Source organism: Periplaneta americana, chromosome 1 (genome assembly GCF_040183065.1).
Source record: "Periplaneta americana isolate PAMFEO1 chromosome 1, P.americana_PAMFEO1_priV1, whole genome shotgun sequence".
In the NCBI taxonomy this organism is placed as follows: domain Eukaryota; kingdom Metazoa; phylum Arthropoda; class Insecta; order Blattodea; family Blattidae; genus Periplaneta; species Periplaneta americana.
The window spans coordinates 196,944,997-196,972,165 of record NC_091117.1 but is presented as its reverse complement, the minus strand read 5'-3'; the positions used below and the strand labels follow the sequence as shown (position 1 = coordinate 196,972,165).

At 34.5% G+C, this 27,169-nt stretch overlaps 1 protein-coding gene across 2 annotated transcripts in view; it reads left to right on the top strand.

The window, feature by feature from the left end:
* mtt (mangetout) overlaps positions 1 to 27,169 on the top strand; it is a 523,315-nt gene that overhangs the window by 451,120 nt on the left and 45,026 nt on the right. For both annotated transcript variants that reach the window (XM_069835394.1, XM_069835387.1), the window contains 2 exons: positions 22,753 to 22,927; positions 26,159 to 26,265. In XM_069835394.1, coding sequence (XP_069691495.1) covers positions 22,753 to 22,927; positions 26,159 to 26,265 — 282 coding nt within the window. The remainder of the gene's footprint in view (positions 1 to 22,752; positions 22,928 to 26,158; positions 26,266 to 27,169) is intronic.

The following is a 27,169-nucleotide window of genomic DNA, read 5'->3' as shown; positions in this document are numbered from 1 at the left end:
AGTGTGGGCACCCCTATAGTTCGGGAGTGACGTTGTACATGATAGCGTCATAAAAGTTCCTCTCTGAGAGGATGAAAGGCTTACATCAATTTTCGTTGATGTCTGTCACTTCCAGAACTTTGTGTCGTCAAGGATATTAATTATTAGCTGAGACAAAGGGTCTACGTCATATTTATGAACCATAGCTGATTTACTTATAGCAAATTAAATATAACGCCAAAGTAACGAGAATAATTTTATTACGTACATACATAACGCGTTGCAAATTTGCATTTATTTTTTCTTATTTTTACTGTATATACTCGTACTTAATTCAATTGTCTTTATAGTGTTATTATGTACATAGTATTTTCTTATAATTTAATGCTCATATGTTTACCGTAGTTTTCTCTTTTGTGTACTCTTTATTCAAATATCTGTTTATGACTTTCTTATGTAAATCGTGTTTATTTATCACTTAACAAAAATAATAATTAGTGCTGTGCGATTTAATCGATTAATCGATCAATTTCTGTTGTAAGATTAATCTATCAAAAATATTTAATCGAATAATCGAGTCGATTAAAATTAATCAGTTGCAGTTAATATTAATTATTATTTTGTTAATACAAACTCATACAAAAAATTTCGACAATATTTCTCTCTCGAAAACTGCTTACTTAAAATCACAATAGTAGTGTTATTTTCTAACTGTAAACGAGGTAGCGCAGAGAAAATATTTACATAAACACTTCAGAAAGAGATGGAGATATGAGGACAGTGACCTAGTCTACCTCTATTGAAAGTTGAAACAAAATGCGAAATCCTTATTTTTATGGTTTTTCAAGAAAACTTCCAAATTGTTGTCAGCTCTTCTTCCTAGCATATGAAACACATACTTTTCTGGGATTCGTCCCCTTTATCTCTTATAAAATAGCCACGTCTACACTGTGTGCAAGTGAGAGCGTAACTATCTTCTTTTCTTTTTAAAATCTGGTAATTCGATTACAATAAGGGCCAGTTTTCTGTTTCGAACGCTGTACTTTTGCAGGAGTTGCAGTTTCTGTACTGAGTTTGTTTATGAAGGTTGTGTTTAGTTTGATAAAGAAAAAAATCAGTTTTCTGTGGTTTGTGAAAAGTGTAAACTCCATTATATCATATGAGAATTTGCGAGGTAAATTCGGTGAAACGTTTGGATTTAAATTCAACGATCGTGGAGAAGTGCTTGACAGAAAAAAAGTTTTTTCGTGTTTAGTGATGCAGGAAACATTGTTACTAAACGTAGAGTGGCACTTAATTCGGAGCATGCGAACGCACTCACATGTTTAAAATCATGGCTGAAGCAGTATTAACTAGGTGAGTCTTTATACTTTTTGTTATTTATGTTTGTCTCAAAAATTCTGGGAGAAATTAACACAATAAATTATAAGCCTCATAATAAATATGTTAGTAAGTAATTTAAGACAGTTATTTTGTAATATAACGATACAATATATACAGATATACAACATTTAATACTTATGCGTATCACCGAACACAAGTTAAATTCAACCTATCAATCGATTAAATTCAAATAGTTAATCGATTAAACATTTTGATCGATCAACAGCACTAATAATAATGTATTCCCCTGTATTAGTTTTTTTTATTTATTTTTTCATGGTGTATATTTTATTAAATTGTCGGTATCTGGTTTAATATTGTGAATCCTACTTGCTCGTAATTTAATATATATATGTATTCCATTGTGTTTAGTTTTATTATTTCCACTGTGTTTATTTAATTTTTATTAGTTAAATTTTTATTTAACTGCTTCTTTTGGTGTCATTATGTAACTCGTATCAGTTTGTAATTACTTAAATCCGATTCAGTTGCATGTTCAACTATGTAAGGAAGTTTAATCCTTGTTGTGTAAGAGAAGGCCCTACGGCTTTAACTCTGCCAGGTTAAATAAAGCCTTTATTATTATTATTATTATTATTATTATTATTATTATTATTATTATTATTATTATTATTATTATTATTATTACACACACATACATACATACATACATACATACATACATACATACATACATACATACATACATACATACATACATACATACATACATACATACATACATACAATAAAACTACAATAAAAAGACATAACAAAGACATAAAGTAGGAATCACAACTTGTTTGAATTAGTGATGTAAGTGTAAATAGAATTAACGTAAGAGGATTGTAATGAACAGTATATTACTTAAATGAGTGTAAATGTTAATCACAACTTGTCAGGATTAATCAGTGTTATAAGTGTAAATAGGAATCACATCTTGTTAGGATGAGTAACGAACAATTATAACTTAAGTAAGTGCAAATAAGAACCATAACTTGTTAGACTAAGTCAATATTATAATCAATGAACAATATATTTCAATGAAATGTAAAAAGGAATAATAACTAGATAGCTCAGGATTAGTGAGTATATAACGTCAAATGTAAGCAAGGAAGTATTCATGATATGTTAATATTGTACATAGATATATTCGTATTGTCAAATGTAAACCAAGGCATGTAGTACTGCAGGAACTAGTGGTGGAGCATGCTGTTGTATATAGACTTCATATACACATATACATACATGCATGCATACATACATACATACATACATACATACATACATACATACATACATACATACATACGAGGGGGATCGAGGAAATAACGACCGTTCGCGCATACCTGCCGCGCAGCTGACTCCCCTTCCTTGTTTGAAGGTCAACTGGCTTCCTTAACATGTGTTCTCATGATGTTGTGAGTACTGGTTGCAACAAGTCGCCATTGTGCATTTTGTGTTACTTCAAAATGAACGACGTGATTGATAATCCCGCTGACTGTGAGGTGAGGAGTGTGATTCGATTTTTGAATGATCGACATTTGAAACCTGCAGAAATTTACCGGCAATTGAAAGAAGTGTATGGTGATACTGTAATGAATGAAAGAAATGTGAGAAAATGGCGCGAAATGTTCAACAATGGGCGAACAAATGTCCACGATGAAACTCGACCCGGACGCCCATCACTCATCACAGAAGACCTGAAGACTAAAGTGAACGACAGAATCTTGCAAGACAGACGCACATCACTCGACGAATTGCATATTGCCTTTCCTGACATTTCTCGTTCTTTGCTTGGTGAAATTGTGTCGCAACATCTTGGCTACCACAAAATCTGTGCACGATGGGTTCCACGGCAACTGAGTGACCAACACAAAACTCAGAGAATGGCCTCAGCATTGACATTCTTGATGCGATATCACACAGATGGAGACGCCTTTCTTGATCAAATTGTGACTGGTGATGAGACCTGGGTGTCTCACAACACCCCAGAGACCACCCCAGTGGCGTCATCCCTCATCACCCAAGAAACCAAGAAAATTCAAACAGACTCTCTCAACACAAAAAGTCATGGCTACTGTCTTTTGGGATCGCAAAGGTGTTCTTTTGCTAGATTTCATGCCAAAAGGCACTACGATCAATGCAAATCGTTATTGTGAGACTTTACGAAAACTACGGCGAGCCATCCAAAACAAGAGGCGAGGAATGCTTTCGAGAGGAGTTGTGCTTCTTCACGACAACGCCCGCCCGCACACTGCTGCTTCAACTCGAGAATTGCTGGATCAATTCGGTTGGGAAATCTTTGATCATCCGCCCTATAGTCCAGACCTTGCTCCTAGCGATTTTCACCTTTTCACTAAGCTGAAAGACTTTCTGGGTGGTCCGCGTTTTGGAAGTGATGAAGAGTTGAAGAAGACAGTGAACACCTGGCTTAATGAACTGGCGGCAGAGGAGTATAACACGGGAATTCTAAAGCTAGTGAACAGATACGACAAATGTTTAAATGTAGGTGGTGATTATGTAGAGAAGTAAAGGAAGCTTCAGTTATGTAACAGACTTTGTTTTTTCAAATAAATATATTTTTTAATTATTACAACAAAACGGTCGTTATTTACTGGATCCCCCTCGTACATACACATACGTATATACACACACATACAAACGTTAATTTCCAGTACGAGTATTATTCAAGTTTCTGTTCTTAGCGCGTGTGTCGTATTAATAGGCAGAACCATATGAAACCAATGCCTTTTGTTCATCAAGACGTCCTTTGCCTTCTTCTCCTTGAAGTTCGTCATTTGGTACGTTAGCTCCGTCTGTAGTAAAATTGGAATTAATTACGTTTTAAGGTAAAATTAAATGGTTTGTGTACTGGAAGCTCTTGTGTGCAGAGCACTTGGTGGATTCCAGTCTTGATGACGAGCAAAGAGCATCAAATATAATTTCAGAGCGAAGTAGGGTCCCGACCTAATTAATGCTGTCAATGTGATCCAAGACGCCGCCTTGGTGTCCCTCCACTTTAAGGCAGACAGCGTCCGTCAAAGTAAATGCGTGTGTTAATGTAATGGAATGGGTCGTTATAAGAATAGCTTCGTCTTGTTTGAAAGCTAGCTAACATTTCTTAAGGTTATTAATTTTTTTTTTTGCTCTGTTGTTGTATCAGCTTCAAGGTAACGGATCAGAGAGAACTTATTTATTGCAAATTACTACATTTTTTAATATCTGAACTAGTTCGAGGTATTAAGTGCTAATATTTCAACAGGTAATCAATAAAATTAATTCGAATTAAAAATATGTGTGCTTACTTATTCAGAAAAAAATAATTAAAATATGCCTTAATAAACCAATTGATTACTCATCCGAACATTTGTTCACTGATTTTAATATTTTGAAAATTAAACAGATTTATTATATTGCCTTATTAAACTTCGTACATAAAAATCGTAATAAATTCAAATTGTATCATAAATATGGAAATAAAAGGTCCGATTTTATACGACTAGAGGAACCAAAGTGTTTCACAAGCACAGCTCTGAGCCATGGTACCTACTTTGGTCCAAGGTTATACAATAAAATAATTGATAAATACCCAAATTTGGAAAATTTTAGTATCAGAAATTTCAAAAATAGCGTTAGGAATTTAATTGTTAAATAATATATGTTGATTTAATATGTGTATGTATTTGTATGATTTAAATTGTTAAAATTTAAATTGTATTTTTAAACTTAATTTAGTCCTATAATTTTTTTTTCTTGACCCACTTTGTGTCAAACAATTATCTTTGTTTGTGTTAAGTATCTGTTTAGATAACTCCCTGAGCACGAGTTTTTACCTCCTTCAGGGAAGAATTAAGACTGTATTTTTGTACATGTTATTTTACTAACAATAAACAACCAACAACTTTCTCCTTACTCTAATTATTTGTCCATTAATTATCGGTATATCTAATTTGTGTGTTTCACAAATGAACGTAAAATTTAAATGCTTGCAATGTCATATTGGCCACGGAAATGGAATTTTGAATGTATTTTGAAGAAATGAAATGAATCAGTCTTTCCCAGCTTATTTATCAGTAAGATCAACATAAAGGAAAAATTTAGTTTTCAAGAGCTGTTATTCATTTCATTTACAGTGAAGCTCGTCGAGGAGTGTCATTCCACAATAGGAAGCCGTCAATATCATTCTTACGTTCAGGATGTTAGACTGATATTTCGGCTGAAATCTTCAGAATATTGGAATGCACAAACCAGTATGAGAGAGATACAGTATATCACAATACTGAACAGATATTTTATTTCCTTCTTTGTCCTATATAACTGAAATAATTTCACAATTTATAATTTATATGACTATATTTTATCACCCATAGCTCTGTAAATTATAGTACGTGCAGCTTTCACATCTTCTAGTCAAATTGTGACGAACTCCGGCCAGTAGTTCTTCATTGTTCCGAATTTCTTCCGCGGCCTGGATCATGTCTAAGTACTCACGATTTGTGAATTCTAGCATCTCGTAGTTTTCAAATAAACTAAACTGTATCGCTGTACGTCCAACTGCACACTAATGCAATGTAAACATCACAACAGCTGATCAGTTGCGAGTACTAGGCGAACTGTCTGCCGTCTGGACAGCGATGGAAGATTGTGTACGTGACCTGACAATCAATGTTTCCAATGTTTCTTCAATCGATTACTTCGAAATCTGTGAATTTTCTAATTAAAATACTGCTGCAACGTGAACATAATAAACATTCTCTTCGTTGTTATACTAGAAATTAAACCGTATTTTAAATAGTATTCGTAAAATTCGCGATCGAAATGTCGGCATAAAAGTATTATTTCTTCAAAAATCTCGCAAAAACGAGCAAAATGGTATTACACTTCTGTGCGAGGTAGTGCGTATTTGTTTGGTTTCCGCACAAAACCAATCCGCGGAAAGTCTAAAATTCCACATTCAGTATTCCCAACCTAACACACACAACAATTTCCCTCTTCTTACAGCTTAAGTGACATATTGATTTTACTGCCTTAGGCTTTTAACATATTATTTTTAGAGACGTTCAATATAGTAATAATTATAAATTTGAAACTTACCACTGCAATTTCACCTAAATTGCACTGTTAATTATTGTTTTTAAATATTTGCAAAAATTAAGTAAACTCTACAACTACAACTCCACTAAAGTTACTGCATTCGTGATGCAAGTAATATTAAGGAAGCCGTGAAAAAATCAAGATTCCAGACTCATCATAGACTGGGGAAAAAAAAGACAGACGTATATCACGGCCTGCTGGAGTATAGTAAACACAGAAAACATTTTAAAGCAACAATGTTGAAGATAGATATTTTTGTTCTGCAAATTTGCCGTCATTGAACAGAAACCAAGATGGATATTTCATTGCAACTAATTAGAAATTCCTCTTTCAGGTATGTAATAAACGATCTTTGCACAAAATAATGTACGATACACGAGCGGTATGTTTTCTTTCAATTCTCGGAAATTAAAAAAGCTCAACTATACTGTTTTCGCTGTAAGAAAAATCCTAATGTAAACATAAGCACGTTGCTGTCATACTCGTGATTGGCTCCCAGTCGAAACACTTACATGACGCAGGAAAATATAGTTCGTATTTGGAAACCATAATCTTGTATTATTTGGAAATAAAAAATTGAATTCTAGTTGTTAAATACGATGAAACATTTAACTCCACTCTTGTGTAAAACGCTATGTAAAAGAAAAGCTACTTTTATATTTTGTTATGTGCTATGAACGCGGATGAATACCAACAGCAATACCGAGGTAGTCTGTTCTTGTAACAAGCTGGCGTCACTTGAGCTCGTAGTTGTTCACGTAAGCACGTAGTACCGAAGTATGCATTCTGTATCCTCAACTGTCCATTGTGAAGACATAAGACTTGAAAATAATTTAATTGTAGTAATTATAAAGTAAATGCTTCCTCAGCAAACGAATGCATAGTAGTGAGGTTAGGCCTACTTGATGAGTAACGGGAAATGTTTAACATGAAACAGAATGTACAGCAGTAGGCGGGAACACGTACTGAGAATCTTTGGCTCCAAACGGTGGCCAATGAAGCCTCACTTCAGTCACGTGCTATTGTTTACATTAGGATTTTTCTTACAGCGATTATACGTTTCGCTTTTTCAAACTTTTCCTCGAACATGAAAACTTCAACATACCGCTCTTGTAACGCATATTACTATTTTTGTTAGTTACATTTCAAGGAATCACATTCTACAATTAATGTACTACCTTACCATCCACCCTGGATACCTATGACAGGAGTCTCCTTCTGTGTTTTTTTGCTGTTAGGTCTAGAAAATTTCCGCAAATGGATTTAGGTCAAATCTCACTCTGGGGTATACAACCCTGAAAAACTACCTATAGGTATTCCTAATTCCAAAAAATCGGGAGTGTTGAGTTTTGCCTTTTATTAAATTTATAGAAGATTCCGAAACATCTATTGCCGTCGCCTTATGTGAGAGTAGAGGTAATTTTAATTATATGACGAAGCACTGAAAGAGTAGGGGAGGATCTGCGTAATATTTCCTGCGTGAGAAGGAACACGAAAACGACAGCGCGCTGTCAGTGCGGCTTTGTCTCGCACATCTGCAGCCTTAATTGTGAGGCGCAAGGGACTTGTCGACAAAACTCTGCCCTCACACTGATATTGATTAACTGAGACGTAAAATGAAAAGATACTCCACTTATTCACGCAATCTTCTTTATCAAAATCTCATAACTTCTCTCCTTTTGTGTACCCCGCACGCATCCACAATTCTCTGCAAAATTGATTACTTTCTTTCTCTATGCAAACGTGTATTCATAATTTGATCTCATTTTGAAATAGACTCTTAGCCATTCTTCTCTTCTATCTTGATTTCTGTTAACAAAACTCTAAAAGCCTACTAGTACGATTTCTATTAAATAAAATTAATGTAATATATTATTGTTATTATTATTATTATTATTATTATTATTATTATTATTATTATTATTATTATTATTATTTTACTAGAGCTTCCTCAAATTAGAGGCTGCCATTAGACAAAGCATACAAAACAATTCAAGAACAAATAGGTGATGAAAGCTAATAGAGTAAGAAAAAAGTAAACAAGTACACAAACAAACAATGGCAATATACAGAATAAAAAAAGTTACAAATAAAGAAGCGATGAAAGCTAATATGAGAAAGAAAAAAGATAATGTTGCGCTAGTTTTTTTCAGTACACTGAATTAGAGTCCATATAGATGGTTCCGCAAAAGTTTGACTGACTCTCTAATTATGAGGAGGGCCAGTTCATTCAGAAACGATTTGTACTGCCCTAGGGTCTTACAGAATTGAGAAGAAAAGTTAGGTATTGTTGTTCCTCTTGCTCCAACATCAATCCCATAACACTGATATCGTGAAGTTGGTATTTATCTTTATAATACGGGATGGTTGGAACGTAGATTGCTCGTTTCTCCTCATGCACGTCTTCAGGCTGTCCTTTATACGTTTCAAACCTGATGATGGGGTCGATTATCATACCCTGAGACAGGGATTCGCTAATGGCGATTATGTCAATTCGTCTGTTACTGCCATTTTCGGCAGTTCCGTGGACTTCTTCATAGACGGTGTATTTTAGTTTTCTAAGGGTATCGGCCAGTTCAGTTCTAATTGCATGGTGCCTATGTATACGCACTGTTTCGCAATAAGGGCAGGCTCTCAGGACATGTCCAAGGGTTTCTATCTCACCGAGGCATAGCGTGCAGTGGTTGTCCTGAGACCTACCGGGTATGGCTGTTACAGCACTTACGTTGGCAGTCATCTTGATAGCCTCCTTCCATTCACCGCTAATTATTCCATCGGGCTTAGTTATCCATTTGTTAGAGGGAGTGAATTCACTGTACAGAATAACGCCTTTTCCCTTTTGAGGTAAATTGCATTACTATTATTATTATTATTATTATTATTATTATTATTATTATTATTATTATTATTATTATTATTATTATTATTATTATTATTTTAAGTTCAATAAGCCCGTTTAGGACTATGCAAAGTACTTAGAGGCGTTTCTTTGCCTTTCTTTTTGCCCATAGTTACCTCATTCTTTGTCTGTGGGCTTCTTTTCTTTCTTCAGTCCTTAAAAGCCGTAAGTAAGTAAATATAGTGAACTGTTATATTTGAAACCATTAACTTTAACTTTTTCATTTTATATTAAATCTAATTAAAGATTAATAAAATATATGAATAATTACGTTCATACAAGATCCAACCCTAGTCTCAAATGGCAGAAAGTTATAAGATAAGAAGCTTACTTTTGAAAATACATTTCAATCTGTTATTTATATTAACAATCATCCCTTCTTTTTACATGGACGTCAGCTTAATTTTTCTGTACTGTATACTGAAGAAACATAAAAAGTTCGTACTTAATTAAGGGAATTTTAATTAGTCCTGGAATAAAAATTCGTACTGCTAATTAAGATAGTTGATGTCGGTAGATGGAGTGCAATATTGAATTATAAAAGCACGTAGTCTCATTTCCGCACTGCATTACTTCCTGGAAAGAACATTGCTTCCACGTCAGCACGTAGAACGTCCCTTGGGACGTAATCAAACGTTGGAGAGGAAAACAGAATCTGTGACGTGTTTGATTACCTGGCCGACAGTGAGTGTTGTGTCCTGCTCACAATCTCTTGGGAATATAATTGACGGTGATAAACCTACTTATGTGTTACGGGTGCAGAAATCAAGACGCTTTTCTACACTTTGTCTCTCCAGAGTTGATTCCTCTCTCTGTTTCCGTTTATCGCAGAAAATCCCATTTCTCGCCACTCAACTCTTGCTACTTTTGTTTTCTTCTTCTGATTCCCTTGAACCTTCTGAACACCTTTTCGTCCTCTTTTCTATTCGTTTTCCCTATCTTCCTTTTCTCTTAACCTTCTCCTTTCTCGGCATCAGTACTGTCAAGAGTGAACTTTTGCCTCCCTTATAATCATTACCCCACTCTTTTCTGTTCCTATTAATTTATCATGTCATTCACCACCTTCTGAATCTTCTAGTTCTCAGTTCTTAATCTGTTAGTCTTCTCTTCGCAAAACTTTCATTACTTTTGTGCGAGATCGTGCGTATTTGCTTGGTTTCCGCACAAAACCAATCCGCGGAAAGTCTAAAATTCCACATTCAGTATTCCCAACCTAACACACATAACAATTCCCCTCTTCTTACCGCATAAGTGACATATTGATTTTACTGCTTTAGGCTTTTAACATATTATTTTTAGAGACGTTCAATATAGTAATAATTATAAACTGGAAACTTACCACTGCAATTTCACCTAAATTGCACTGTTAATTATTGTTTTTAAATATTTGCAAAAATTAAGTAAACTCTACAACTCCATTAAAGTTACTGCATTCGTGATGCAAGTAACATTAAGGAAGCCGTGAAAAAATCAACAAATCAACTTGCCGATGTTATTACTGCAATATGTTATATAAATAATATTGTTAAACTATTGAAATGAAAAATAAATCATTACATAACCTTACCGTTTGTTTTAAGTTCGCATTTATAGACTGGGGAAAGAAAAAGACAGACGTATATCACGGCCTGCTGGAATATAGTAAACACAGAAAACATTTTAAAGCAACAATGTTGAAGATAGATATTTTTGTTCTGCAAATTTGCCGTCATTGAACAGAAACCAAGATGGAGATTTCATTGCAACTAATTAGAAATTCCTCTTTCAGGTATGTAATAAACGATCTACGTTTCGCTTTTTCCTTACATTCTACCTTGACTAGCTTCGTGGGATTTTTTCTCCGTTCACTACCTTTTCTAACATGTCACATAATATTAATTTAGGAAATACAGCAAATAAGCATGAATAATATTCCCCATTCTTAATGATCTTGGGATAGAGAAAAACGTATGGAATACAAATTACATACAAATATAATAAACAATAAGCAAACCATCTTCGATTAATCATTTCAAAATAACGTGAATATAGCGTGGATTGTGTAGGAATAGTAATATGCGTTACAAGAGAGGTATGTTGAAGTTTTCATGTTCGAGGAAAAGTTTGAAAAAGCGAAACGTAGTTGAGCTTTTTTAATTTCCGAGAATTGAAAGAAAACATACCGCTCGTGTATCGTACATTATTTTGTGCGAAGATCGTTTATTACATACTTGAAAGAGGAATTTCTGATTAGTTGCAATGAAATCTCCATCTTGGTTTCTGTTCCAATGACGGCAAATTTGCAAAACAAAAATATCTATCTCCAACATGTTTTCTGTGTTTACTATACTCCAGCAGGCCGTGATATACGTCTGTCTTTTTTTTCCCCCAGTGTATAAATGCGAACTTAAAACAAACGGCTTCCTTAATGTTATATGCATAACGAATGCAGTAACTTCAGTGGAGTTGTAGAGTTTACTTAATTTTTGCAAATATTTAAAAACAATAATTAACAATGCAATTTAGGTGAAATTGCAGTGGTAAGTTTCCAATTTATAATTATTACTATATTGAACGTCTCTAAAAATAATGTTAAAAGCCCAAAGCAGTAAAATCAATATGTCACTTAAGCGGTAAGAAGAGGGAAATTGTTATGTGTGTTAGGTTGGGAATACTGAATGTGGAATTTTAGACTTTCCGCGGATTGGTTTTGTGCGGAAATCAAGCAAATACGCACGATCTAGCACAAATAATTTCTTATTTGTTGCTCCCAATGTGCATCATTGTTAACTTATGAAAACAAATTAAAATTAACATGGCATATAAACACTATTCCAAGAAATATAGGAGATATTAAGTAATATTCATAGTTCTAAATGATCTTTGGATGGAAAATAACAAGTAAATATGTATAAAATAGAAATTACATACAGGTGAGCATATAAAAAACAGTAAGTAGAAACATATTTTATTAATAAGCTTAAATTACTCCAGGTTAGTGTAAGAGTGGCCTATATCTAACGATGTCTCCCAGCAAATTACTTAATTTAAAAATAAAAAAATTGTGTTACAAGATTGAATTTGTGTATTTTCTCTGAAACTTTCCAAATATCTATAGGCAGTCTTTTACATTAGATTGCCGAAAATTGGTTTATAGCGCAGCATTGGCAGTGATAAAAGTGTGAAATATTCGTTCAGTGGCCGGTGGATACTCTACATTGACCTAAAATGGACATGGGGGGTTTCTACACCAAGCGATTCAATTATGGCTTTGGAATTTTCTGATAGCTACAAAATGCCAATTAATGTTAACTAAAGCAGATCTTTTATAATAATAAACTGCTTTCGTCGAAAGAAAAGAAATATTATGTTTATATTTAAAAAATGTAATAAAAATTACATTAAATTATTACGATGGATTCAAAGAGAATTTTCAGATAACTCCATTTCTCATATGAGTACAGGAAATAGTGAATTCAATTGTTTTCGACGAAGCGTTACTGAGTATTGTCATTTTCGACGCCGTCTTTCTTCATAAACTTCCTTACAAAAGCAACATCATTATAGTTGTACTAATTTCAAGCAACTATTCCAGAAATTCAGCAAAATATTATATCAAATGTGAAGCATTTAAGCCTGTAAGAATGAACATTTGTTAGCAAATGAAGCCAATATGGTGATTTCCAATAGTGTTGCTTGCAATGGATAACACAAATACGCGCGTTCACTGCGCTTACATAGCTGAACTGATCGGTATAATTGTCCAGTTATCCCAGAAAATGCCATTGATGTTAATACGGCATCTAAAGCGGCAAGAGGACATCATTGAGGTAGAACCAGCTAATGGTATCGCCAGCGGATTTGCAAATAGGATTTTTTGCTCTCTTCGGTATAACAGTCGTGATGACATGAACAGCCCACAGTACATCAAGATCTGATATTACATGAACCGCATTCTCCTCGTCATGTCACATTTAATTAACGAAACGAACAGATTTTTTAGTTACTTTTGTTAGAAACGAAATAGTAATAATACATTCAGGAGGTTAAATAATTATATTTGTAAGTAAATTTTTATGATCAAATACGTTTTATTTTTTAATGAATGCTTTAACTACATATTTTAAAATTCTAATGGCCGGTTTTTCCAAGTATTGTTAGAAAATTTAACAACTGTTAAACTCTAAACAGTTTGTTAATTAATAAAATTGTATGTTTTCAACACCAGTTTGGTTTAACAGATTGTTAGCAGTTTGTTAATTTTAAATGTAGGATTTCGGGCAGTTAACTCGTTTAACAGTTAGTTAAATATGGCCGATGTCTCCACAGCTGTTGGAACAGAAGTTGCGAAATTAATATTTTGTGTCTCTCTGTAGGAAATGTTTAGCATATGACAGGTAATATAATATTTAAAAAAATACTTTGGACTGTTTAAATATATCAGTGTTATTTTATTTCTTTCGTATTTCGTATCCATAATAGCAATGAGGAAATATAACCTTACTTTGTAATTATTATTCAGCACGTCACCTACAACTTTCATTTGTCAACTGTTTGTATATGGAGCGTGGCCTACTATAACAGGTTGTCATTTTATGCAAGTTTCATGACTCACTCTATAATATAGAATTTAAAGATTAATTTTAGCCAATCAAACATGGTCTTACATGTGTAGAATCATTACAAACTGCTGTTGAGTAGTTAAAATAGTGCTAACAGACGTTATAGTTCACTGTTGGTTATCTTAAACAAAATTATGTTGAACAAATGGAAAATACATTAACAAAGCGTTAAAAATAAACCGACTGTTAATTTAACATTCGTTAAGCAAAATTAAACATTACTTGGACAAACTGGCCATAAAGATAATGTTGATAATACATATAACATAGTGTAACTTTTATATAACAATGTGACTTTTATTTCTACTTTTAACCACACACCCGTCAGCAATGTATATTTCAAGCAACACAGTAGTCGTTACTGCATTCCACACAGCGACAATGACAATACACGCGCGTGTAATATTGAGAAGAACAACAATGTACTCCTAATTTCAATTAATGTTCACAAACCACTATGTGCAGAACAAAACTGTCAGTTCCCACTTCATAGTTCGTTCGTCTTGGCTAGTTCTTCTAGCTCACTCACTCAAGTTCACTGTACGCCTTCTAGATACACTTCACTACACATCGAACCCAAGCCTCCGGATACGTCGCACTCGCCTGGATACTGCCACAGTTACAGACTCACTCAAGTTCACTACACATCGAACCCCGGTCTTCCGGCTACGGTCCACGGCACGACGAACCCCGGTCTCGAAGGCTGGCCTTCTTGCTTGCTCGAAGACTCACATGTAGACTGACTTCCGAAGACTCATTCGAACTCAGGTCCATCTCGCTGCTGTCCAAGACTTCAAGGCTGATTGGAGACTAACTGCTCCGAAGACTGTTCGCGCTTTTATTACTAAACATAACATCTCGAAACTTCGATTCACGTGGCTTTGCGAACCTTCGAGAGAGATACGATTCTAGATGGTCCCCCCCCCCTGCTCTCTCCGCTCCGCGCCGTCACGTAGTTTTCCTTTCCCTCGCCCCGTACCGCGCTACAGCGCCTACTGAAGCTCGAGTTTCGTCTCCCCGCGCTTTCCCTCTCACTAGATGCTTGCGCAACTCCCTGACGCGTCCAGGATCTTCCAACATGGCGCCACAATAGTAATCTCTCAGCAAAAATACTCTCGCCATTTCGTTACATGTTACACATTTATTATCTTTGAATGAATAATTGTCGATCTTGTAAGTGAAATAAATTATGTCAGCTTTTATGGGTTTGAATAAAAATTGTGGTGGGATGTTTCCTTAAAATATTCCCGTTTTTTGTGTCTTTTGCTCCACGAATTCCCCGTCATTACGTCATCACTTGAAAACTACTGGGGACTGATTTATCTTGTCGCACATAATAAGGATTTCACAACTGACCAGTTACCGAAGAAAATAGGTAACTGCATTACTCCAGTTTGCTAAGAGCGATGGATTTTGAAGGGCGATCAAAATACTCAAAATATCTTCCTTCTGAACGGAATTAAAGCTGTGAGACCCATGTCGTACGTCGCAATTTATAACACGTCTTTGAATAGGGTTCTCGTCTTACATTACATTTCAAACATACACAAATTGTTCAAACTAAAATTCCGGCAATCAACGTACCACCAGTATGTTGTTGACCCTTTAATCATGTATGTTGCATACAGGGTGGAAGGAGACCGATGCACCAAAATTTAAGAGGTGATTGTACACGTTAAGTGTAACAAAACTTTTATTACAATTTTCCTTCGGTGAAGCACCGTTAAGGAGAAAAAAAAATAGTCTTTGCCCAATGTTTGCAGTGCTTTATTGTGGTAATGGCCCTAGAGAAATGGCTGATTGCTTTAGAAGGAAATAGGTAAAAATAATCTCAACAGTTCGAACAGTTTAGCCATGAATTTAAATTTAATAATTGCGAAAATCGCTAAAATACACATTGCAACGCAGCACACTGTCGCGCAGAGAGGGGGGGAAGTAAGAAATGCACGCCGTGCCGTGCTTGGCAGAGTTATTGCAGTTGTTGCCAAATGCTTCATTAAAAAAAAAATAATAACAATTTCCTCTAAATCGGTGAATGTTAGGGAAAAAACTTATTTAGAATTTTAAAATCTCTCCTGATGATCTATTAGTCTGTGTGACGTATCTTGTCTCACTGTGAAAAGAGAGAGAAAGAAGATATGTCTTACTTCGTCTGTATTGTTATGGCGATGGGGGAGTGGAGCTATGCCGTCCATCCATCCAGTGGCGGAAGGGACTAGTTGATACATTCTGTAGCACAAAATAAAATAGCAAAATATCTCTCTTCGTACTGTGTAGTTCCGTCACTGAGCTTGTCTTTCAAGAAACTGAGTTCCGGTAGCCTGTACAATAACAAGGTTTTGAAAGGAATCCTGAAAATTTACAACCCTACTATAATCTCCACCCTCATTTGAAGGGACTTGGTTTTATTGCTGCTGAGACAAGACAAACCTTACCACGTAGGCCTATTGGTTTCATTTTGGTGCAGAGGTTACCAGCCGCCCTCTATACTTGTCAAAACTTGGTATGGATTTGTGTTATATCCTGTTAAGTCCAAGTGTAGAAGTCAACACAAAATAAATTAAAATAATTTTTAGCAAATAATGTTGCTTTAACTAAGTGTAGCGAAGAACGGTTCTTTATCAGTCCAATACGACTGAAAATACGTTCATTGGTTCTTGGAAGGCACAATAAAAACTCAGTAAACAAAAATTTATTCAAGGTAACAAAATTTTCTTTACACTCTATTACAACACAATCGGTACGGTAAAATTTAACACGAGAAAGACATTTAATACATATATTCCGAAGTGATATAGTGTTAAAAGTTGTGTAATCAAGATGTATAATAAACTTGCACTGTGCATTATTACCAGCCATCCTACTTTACTCCTGAGCTTCTAAAAAATGAAAATAGTTCTTTTGTTCCTGTTGTCTCTATTTCACAACGCTAATTTTGGAGAGTAATAGATACAACATTATTTTACTTCTGACTATGCCTACAGCAAGATTAATTCATCAGCGGAATCACAATACTTGGAAGAAACCATTATTCTGAGTTGATCATCTGAGTCAAAGATGATATATATCAGTGGCGGTGCATCAATAAGAGCACAAGAGCACGTGATCACCTTGTTTACATTAATGCACGACTAGTTTTATTATTTAATACCATATTGGCGTAATGGGGATGTATAATATCAGGATCGAGTATTTTAAACTTCCCGCATCTTGCATAAACTTCTTATGCAAACTTGGCAACATCCGTTCACGTACAAGCCGTGCTCTTTGAGCGTATTCCGAATCTCACCGGTGAGCAATCCGATGGCATCGCGGTGTTCCGAATTCCACCGATGACGTCATTGATGCTACACCGGTGTCGCATCGGTGCCATCAACTTGCAGAGGTGGTGGCAGTCTCCATCAGCCGCCATCAGTGAATCTGATTGGTTCTTGTATAGGGCGGGAATTAGCAGACGAATGACATCGTGCACTGTTGTGTCATGGCGGTGTGTTCTGCTTTAGTTCTGCCGTATTGTTTGTAATGAGCACAACGTAAAAACAATATGTTAATGGCTTGTGAGCGAACATGTCAACGGACCCGTTATTACTACCGGTTCAAGAAATAAGAGATGGGAGTACGAAAATTTCGCAAAATTTTGCTAGCGTAGCACAGACAACAACTTGTACATTCGCCATGACAGCCATCGATCCTTCCAGCAGTTTTGTTCCTTATTTCGCTGCAACGTGACGTCATTGATGCCACCGGACCAGTCAGATTCGGAATACGCTGTTTTGAAGAAGGTTGCAGAAATTTCACTCATGCGCTGGAGAAAATTGTCTTTCGCTGGCCGCTTATGACTCGTCAAGAGCACAAAGCATTAAGTGAACAGTGAATCTATCCTACAGATGTCAGGTGCATCGATGCCTATCGTTTACGTGCTACATCTCGAGGAGAAAATTTATAAAGTCTGTATTTTAACCTCCAGGTGTCAGCATCTCACTGTCGGAACGTTTACTTTATGTGGATGTGTGTACAGTGCTGCTACGAGAGTGTAGTTTGTGAATTACTATACTTCAGTGTCGGCATATAGCATAGTTTGGCTTTCAAAGACGTGCTGGCTGAATGTGATGGTGGTATGAATTTAAATATCTGTATGGTGGTGTATATTATTTAAGAATAATATTTACTGGCATGTATTTATAGTAATCAATCTATGCGAATGGATTACAGTACTGGTATAGCTATAGTGTATCAGTGTGTTGTGAATCAAAATACAGTATATTACTAAACACACGCTTTTGTAAATTGTTTTATGCATTAATTTTTAACAAACGTAAACAATGAATTCTGTTCCAGTAATTTTTAAGAGTAAAGAACTGGGTAAACTGGCTTTCCAGGAAAAATTGGAAATAAAAAGACTAGGTTTCATTATTATTATTATTATTATTATTATTATTATTATTATATGTTGTTTTGAATTTATATACGGTTTTTTCGACAGTGAAACATTGGAATCATGACATTTCATATTAGTCTAAAAACGTACGATTTCAAATTCTCTTAGATTTTGGAACGCAAATTTGTGAACACACATAATATTTTGTCACGAGCCGCCACTGGATATAATATGTTTATCCTGATGAAAGCTCAAACATTTGGCGGCTACTTGAATCTATAACTATTGGTATTTTCTGGAAGTGTATGATTCTTTATGCATACATTCTTAATTAGGAGTTCACAACTCTAATGTTTGCTCTTCAAGATATATTATGTAATATATGAAACAGATTGTACACTCAGCACTCAAGCTAGCAAGATTATAACCGTCCCGGTTTTAATGTAAAGTACCGAGACATAAAAGAGTGAAATAAACTAATATCAGGGAGCGGAAATTGAATTTATGAGGAAACTGCTTGCAGTTAACACGAAGAAGTGTGAAATGAGAAATGAATACATAAAGTACAAGCATAAAATATTTCCCGTATATTAAAAAGATTTAAACAAGATTTTAAGAAATAAAAACAGCGAATGTTGTCGAAATTTCGTGTAATAACATAGTTTATTACAAGAAAATCATCATAAAATGAATAATAATGAACCAGGGGGTGAATGAGTGAAGAATGTTATAATAAACGAACAAGTAATAGGGAGGATACAGAAGTTACGGCATGTAAAAACGAAAACAAAAACGCTGGATAGAATAATGAATGAGAGAAAAATAGAAGAGTGAATAGATGGAAATATGAATATATTCAGAAGCTAATAATTAATGAATAAATGGACGACCAAAAGAATGCAATGATGGAAGAAGTTAAATCTAAATACAAATGATAGAATATAATAATAATAATAATAATAATAATAATAATAATAATAATAATAATAATAATGATTTATTTAACCTGGCAGAGTTAAGGCCATACGGCCTTCTCTAACACTCAACCAGGAGTAAAAACTGCGTTACAAAAACACTGCAAATTTACAAAGTACACTACAATTTTACACACAAAACTGAATAAGATAATAATAATAAAATGTAAACAACAAGTAAGAAGAAATCAGACATAATATATAACATACAGAAAGAAAGAAAAAAGCATAATAAAATGTGAACAGCAGGTCAAAATAAATGAGGCATACAAAGTATAAAAAAATTAGACAATTATTATTGATAATACCAATAATAATAATAATAATAATAATAATAATAATAATAATAATAATAATAATAATAATGATAAAAAACAAGAATAATAATTATAATAATAATAGGCCTAATAGTAATAATAATACTAATAGTAGTAATAAAATAGTGCAGTACAAAGCATACAATGAATACAATATTTTTAAGTACACACAGTAAGGAAAATTATGATTATATATAGCTCAACTTATCACATTAGAGATATAACATTATCGGAAAATATGAAAACAAAAATATAAAATAAGTTAAATATCACTAGAACATAGAAAAGTGAATACGTGGAAACATGCAATACAACACTTGTCATATGTATGAATATATGTGATATTGTACAAGTTGGACAGTTCTTCGTGTTCTAGTTGTTATAGGTTAACAATTGACAAAACTCCGTTGTGGGAGGTTACTAAACCTTATCGCTGTGCTGGAGGCGGAGACGGAGTTTCCCTCCATTAATCTGAACCATTGTAGCTACTGATTGACAAGTCATCTGATGCATCACTGCTATCAGTTAAATATTCTCCTAACGAAATTATTCTGTCAGTTTCACTGTATGTTATATTAGCACTAAAAAAATATTGTCCTTTGTTATTTTTAACGTGCTCAACACATTTATTCCACTTGTCTTTTCCATATTCTGCGAAAAGGCGGCGACACAATCGTTCCTTTAAGTGGGGACCCAATTTTTGTTACAAAAGTCCACTTGAAAAGACTGGAGACAACTAACTAAACATTTTAGTCTGTCCCTTTAAGTAAATGAAACTAATAAAAACAATAAATGCTTATTTTTTTAAAGCATGGTTGGGTTTTGAAGATAAATAATGTTTATGTACGCGCTACTTGGCGGACCACGAGCAGTCAGACATAAACTTAACAAGTGATGATATCTTGTTGACTCGTTATATTAACATGTGGTATTTTTCAACATGAAATAGAATCTATTTGGATGATTTCATAAACTGCAACTACCCAGTTATCTCTTCAAGAAAAAAATTTAATCGCTGGTCGATTTTCATAACATCAAAAACATATTTTCCCACACTACAGTAGTATAAAACAAACCTCAATTAAGAAGTCTTACATTTGTTATATTGCGGTGATTCAAACATCTAAAAAATCTGCAAACAATACTCTTCAACATGTTTTTTTTATTAGAATCTGACGACTGCTTTTTCAGTTATTATTAAGTATAAAAAATACGAAAATATTCTGCTTTATTGAAAGTCTACGTAAGTAACGCCTTCTTCCGTTATTGGCTGACAGGAATGAGGAGGTGAATAGTATATTGTGTCACTTTTTAAGATTGACGCATGCGCAGACAAACGGAGTTTACTAAGTTGTTCCCCTATAGTATGTTAGCTGCTGCATCCTAGGTTCGTTGGTTGAAACAAAGCCGAAGGCGATGGATTTTTATGAGCAATAAAATCTTTAGCATCCACCGAAATTAAGTGTTTATTGCAACAATAATATTATTAACGAAACGAATTCTTAATTTTTATATTTGTGAAGTATGATTGAAACCTTGACATTATTGGAGTTGGTCTCTTTTTTTGCATGTTTATTTAACGACTCTATGTCAACTACTGGGTTATTTAGCGTCAAGGGAATTGGTTGATAGCGAGATATTATTTGGCAACGTAAGGTCGACAATTCACCATTAATCACATGACATTGGCCTCATGGCTGGGGAAACCCCCAGAAAAATCCAAACAGGTAATCAGCCTAAGAGGGAATCGGACCTACGTTCAAAATTTAGGATCAGCAGGAAAACGCGCTACTTCCTGAGCTACGCCGGTGGCTGTATTGGTCTCAGAATAAATCTTCGATATATAATGGCTAATGTCAGTTAAATTATAAATGATAATCAGGGACAGTGACTACTGAGACTGGAATTGGACGTCACATATACGGAACATTCGTCGACTGAGAAAGAACTACTACTTGCCATTTCGTTAAGGTATATGTACACCCACAAAACGCAAAAAATGATGAAAAATTAGAATTTTCAAAATATAATGGTTTTTCAGATAAGTCCCATTTTCCAAAATGCTGCATCAGCCACGGTCACTTACTTTTGGAGTGATCTTCGTAGCAGTCAATCCCCTCGTCCAGCATTGCTTGTAAAATAAACTTCTTTCTAGTCCCGAAATAGATGCATAGATATCTGGGCATGATCATTAGACTGAAAAAAACCTTTTTACATAATGAAGTAATTTATAATCTTTTACTGTTAATCATAAAACTGTAAATTTGTGTGTCAATGATGTTGTACGTCATTTTAATAAGAGTCCAAAAGTAGAAATTACAACTCTGAGGAGGATGGGAATAAACCCTGGGACAAACACCATCGCAGGACTTGTTGCATTAATGGAAATAGGGACAAAAATAATAAAAAAAAATTCAACACCTGAAGTTAAAACAAGGCGGAGGTATTTGAGAGGAAGAAAGAAGCTGAAACTGGACCGACATGAAGCTGCTTAAGGGGTGATGTATGATGATGGAGTCTTCTAGGCTCTGAAAGTTTGTGGCTCATTTCCTGTAAATGGTAATTTTAGAATAATTAATTCTTTCAAACATGATATCTCAGCCAAATATGGTGGTAGCAAGAAGATATTGGTGTCATTTTGAAGCTTGAAATGTCCCCAGTGCCTGACAATGAGTAAAATAATATTAATATAATTAATAATTATCTATGGATCTTTACATGATTTATGCAACATAAAATATTATTGTAAGTTACATATATGGTAATATTTAATTAATGTAAATAAAAATAAAAAATAGCTCTATGTCAGGCACTAAAGAATAGTTTTAGCTATAAAACAGTGAAAAAACTGTGGCTTTATCTTAAAAATTGCATGAGCTATCATGTTTCAAGTTGCATGTCAAAATTATAAACAAAATAATTTTTAAAAACAATTTAGACATAATTTCAAGGAATCTGTTCACTTCATTCTCTTTCTGGTACCATTCTCAATTGTATAAAAATTTTACAGAGCAAAATTATACAAAACAAAATTTTTGTATGTAAAGGTGTGCATATACCTTAAGAGAGCAGCACACTGACATATTAACAAAATTTAACTATTAGTTTATTTTTGTCTTTACAGAATTCTGGGAGGACCACTTCCACTGTCGCTATCCTAACAGCTCCCCCACGCCGTACAACAAGAAATACAAGAACGAATGTAACATCACCGAACGCCTGCATCGAGACAACACCGCCTTCGAGGGCCAGCTGCAATTCGTCAGTGACGCAGTCATGGCCTTCGCACATGCTTTCAGGTGAACTTTGTTTTTCTACACTAATTATTTTTCTGTAACAAATTTAGAAGCCATGTAAGTCTCTTTTGTAACAATTGTTATTAGACTATGCTTTGCCTATGTTTGGAGTCTTATATCGTAGAATTTGAGGGTATATAAATTATGTAACTTAATAATCAAAATATGAAACAAGATCTACGAGATATCGATTAAAAATTATTGCTCCGTTCATTCAGGGGATTTTGGATGTGACTATAAAGTCTTTATTCTCTTTCTGCTACACTGTATAAATACCTCGCCTCTGGAATTCGTTACCTAATGACGTCAGCTCTTTTTCCTTCACTTTCTGATATAAATTTCCTAGGCAACTGCCACTTCATTCTGAATATCGTTTCCAATAATGACAGAAAAGAATATTGATTCTGAACTAAATAACATTTAAGAATCTACTTGTCGCGACAAAATGTACGTACTACTACTATGGCAACAAAATATGGCGTCATGCCCTCTGCCCTCATGCCCTCGTGCCCTCATGCTCTCGTGCCCTCATGCCCTCGTGCCCTCATGCCCTTGTGCCCTCATGCACTCGTGCCCTCTGCCCTCGTGACCTCTGCCCTCGTGCCCTCATGCCCTCTGCTCTCATGCCCTCGTGCCCTCATGCTCTCTGTTCTCATGCCCTCTGGGCCTCTGTCCTCATGCCTTCTGCCTTCTGCCCTCGTGCCCTTTGCCCTCGTGCCCTCTGCCCTCATGTACTCATGCCCTCTACTCCTCTCCCCTCTCCTCTCCTCTCCCCTCTTCTCTTCTCCTTCTCCTTTCCCTTTCCTTTTCCTTTCCTTCTCCTTTTCTTTTCTTCCTGCTTTCTTGTTTTTCCTTCTTTCTCCATTCGTTTGCTTTCTACGTCGTTCCCAATCTCTCCTACTGTAACTTAGATCCTTGGCATTGTCACAAGATTCATATTCAATCTCTACATTGCCTTCAACGTCATCTTCAGCATCATCATCTGAACTTTCATATATGATCTGCAGAGTAGTGTCGATCACCACGTAAGTTTTCATCCAGTGTTACTTTGTTAGATAAAACACACTTAAGGGAATAAATAAACTGCACTAACACAAAATACGTAAATCTAACGTACACTTCCAAATAATTATATCTCATAATAAGTTGGCCAAGCGTGTACGTTGCAACCTTCTGTCACGACTACTATAGTCAGCAACTGAAAGACGGAGGCATAGCTAGAAGGAGGAGGTGCTCTCTTGGCGGGAAAAGTAGTGAGAATCAATTGTTTATCCATTATACGTCAAATTGCGTACGACAGAAGTTTTAAACAAACAATGGCATTATTTCCTTGTGAGCAGGAAGAAAACAAGTGTTTGATCAGAGTATAGAGATATGTTCTCTGTACTGTGGTTTGATTTCCACATATCCTACAAGTTTAATACAAGTAGTGTTAAGTTCATAACAATAACCTTAGTATCTCGTTATCATTGTATTACTTCCCTTCAAATAATTATCTACAGTCAGATGGAAAGAAGATTATGAGATTATACGTTCTCGTGCATAAAATCGAAACTTCACGTTGATGTCGATGTTATAGGCATTCCTAATTTATAGTCTCAACAAATGTTGGCGCAACATCCGTCGATCGACCACGCTGTTACGTAAGTTTTATAGTTTTCAGTAATATATATATATATATATATATATATATATATATATATATATATATATATATATATATAGCCGTTACTCAGTATATTATAGAAATGAAGATCTATGAAGATCTAATATAAAATCTTCTTTCTCTGCGTCTACTTACTTAAGGCCCCAAAAGATTTCACTTTCATATCATCAGTATATCATTGTGTGTTGCATTAACTATAATAATACTTCATTTTTAATGGTAATAATGTCACCAAACATTCTTAAGTTTTGTACTTATTAATATCGAATACACAGCTGTACTCGGAAAACTACAGACCAGAGAATCAGACCTGTAAATTGTTTTTATACGTTGTCAAAACATTACACAAATGAAGATCGACATATTGATATTATGATGTGAAAGAATCTAACCCATCTGAACTCTAAGTATGTCAGCAATCCTGTAGGTCATGGCCTTCGTGTAATAGTCTATTGTTTATTGTAGTGTGTGTTTTGTTTTATTCTGAAATGCAATTAATTAGTTCTCGAAACTGACGAAAGATGAATTTTGGAAAATAGGAAAATGATGTAAGAAAATTGACATTTCACTGAAAACTACTATTATTCTGGAAAACTTTGGGTTCAAAGCTTCAAAATGATGGATCATTTATTAAAATCCGTTCAGCCGTTTTCCCATAACTTCATTACCAGTTCAAATTATATATAATAGGGCATTAACTTAATTACTGCTGTTGTTAGGAATATAAATGATGAGAAATAATTGCGTTATAATTCAATTTATTCAAATTTAATTTTGTATTGAATTTAACTTTCAGTTTATTTTGTTTATAATATATTAATATGTAATATGTATTCCTGTAGTTACACAAGTAGTCTATTTTCTATTAAATTTGTCACTTAGGCTTTTTATTATGTTGTAATTTCTTGCTTAATCCATATTAACAATATATGATGACTTTAATGAGTTTTTCCAAATACACGTTTGTTTTCTGAGCAGTTAATGAAAATGATTTTAGTATCACGGAATTACGATATCACTCACGGAATTAGGAAATCACTATCACGGAATTTGGATCCCTGTCACGGATTTAGGAGCCACTGTATAACAATGAAGAATCATATATTATATACCAAACTTGTGAAACTGTTGACACTGAATGATGTAAAAACTGTAACTAAAGATCCAAATAACGTCATTTGGATGTTATTTGAAAATTTGTATTACAATTTTGGCATAAACATAGACTTTATTAAATATGTCATGGAATTAGGCAACTTTACCCTAAATGTATGATGCTGATCTTTGGATATTATTACGATTCATATGTGGCGAGAATAGAATCCACTACTTGTGGATGTTTAGTGTTGGACAAGAAATCCTCATAGGAGTGAGGACGGTACAGGCTCCAAGGAAGAGAAGAAGAGCCAAATGTTACATCATTCGCTTGCATTTTTTTCCATCCTTTACTAAAATTCTTCCTATGAATATTTATTATAGACAAAATTAACAAGTTACATGGTAAGTAGGAACTCCCGGAAGTTTCAAGGAAATGGAAAAATGAATGTAAATCTCATGTTTTATTGCAGAGACATGCACAAGGAGTTGTGCCACGGTCGTCCAGGTTTGTGTGACGCAATGAAGCCTATCAAAGGAACAGAACTACTCAAGTATCTACGCAAAGTCACTTTTGAAGGTGAGAATTACAATACAGTGATTATGTCTCATTATTTTAAATTTACAGTCGTAATTCAGTTACCCGACATTCTCTTACACATTTAATGCTATTTATAGTGAGAAAGTGGCAGCAAGACTGAACTTTCAATTGTCCTATTATTCTTATTTAAGTTACTTCTTCAATAATGTTTCCATGACTACCAAGGCGATATCTATGGGGACTTTTTTAAATAGCTCTACTGAAAGATATTGTTCATTTAATATGGATCTATCCATTACAATTTGTGATATTTCAGCGTATAACGGGTCTCTTTCTTCATATTTTTTCTCTTTAAATATCCCTTAATTTATTTGTTCCTTTCTACCTTGTTTCATTCCTGTTGCTTTTTCTTTTTCCTCGTTATTTTGTTATTTATGTTCTCTTTGTTTCTTACGTTTCAGTGCTTATTTTTTCTCTGTTATTTTTTTATAATCCTTTCGATCTTGAAAATTATTACGTCCAGAATTTCTCGTACACTCATATCCAGGTCATACACAAGATCTTCACAAAAAGAGGCAACACTCGATAATTGAAGACCTCCTAGGAATAAGGATGTAACCAACTAAGCTGCAATTAATGTTTGAGGAGAAAGGAAAACAATTTCAGGGCCATATTTAATTAGACCTACACTTAGCCTACTATCACAGCCATTTGACTAAAAAAGGATACAAGTTTATTCAACCATTGAACGCAATAATTTATTGTTATAAATAAATGCTTTAATAGTACATTATGCAACGAGCCTATAATGGTAGCAATTAAGACGCGAGTATGTTTACGAAACGAGCGCAAACGAGTTTCATAATTTTCATACGAGCGTCTTAATTACCATTGTAGTCAAGTTTCATACGACTGTTTATGCTCGACCATATTTCTAACTTGA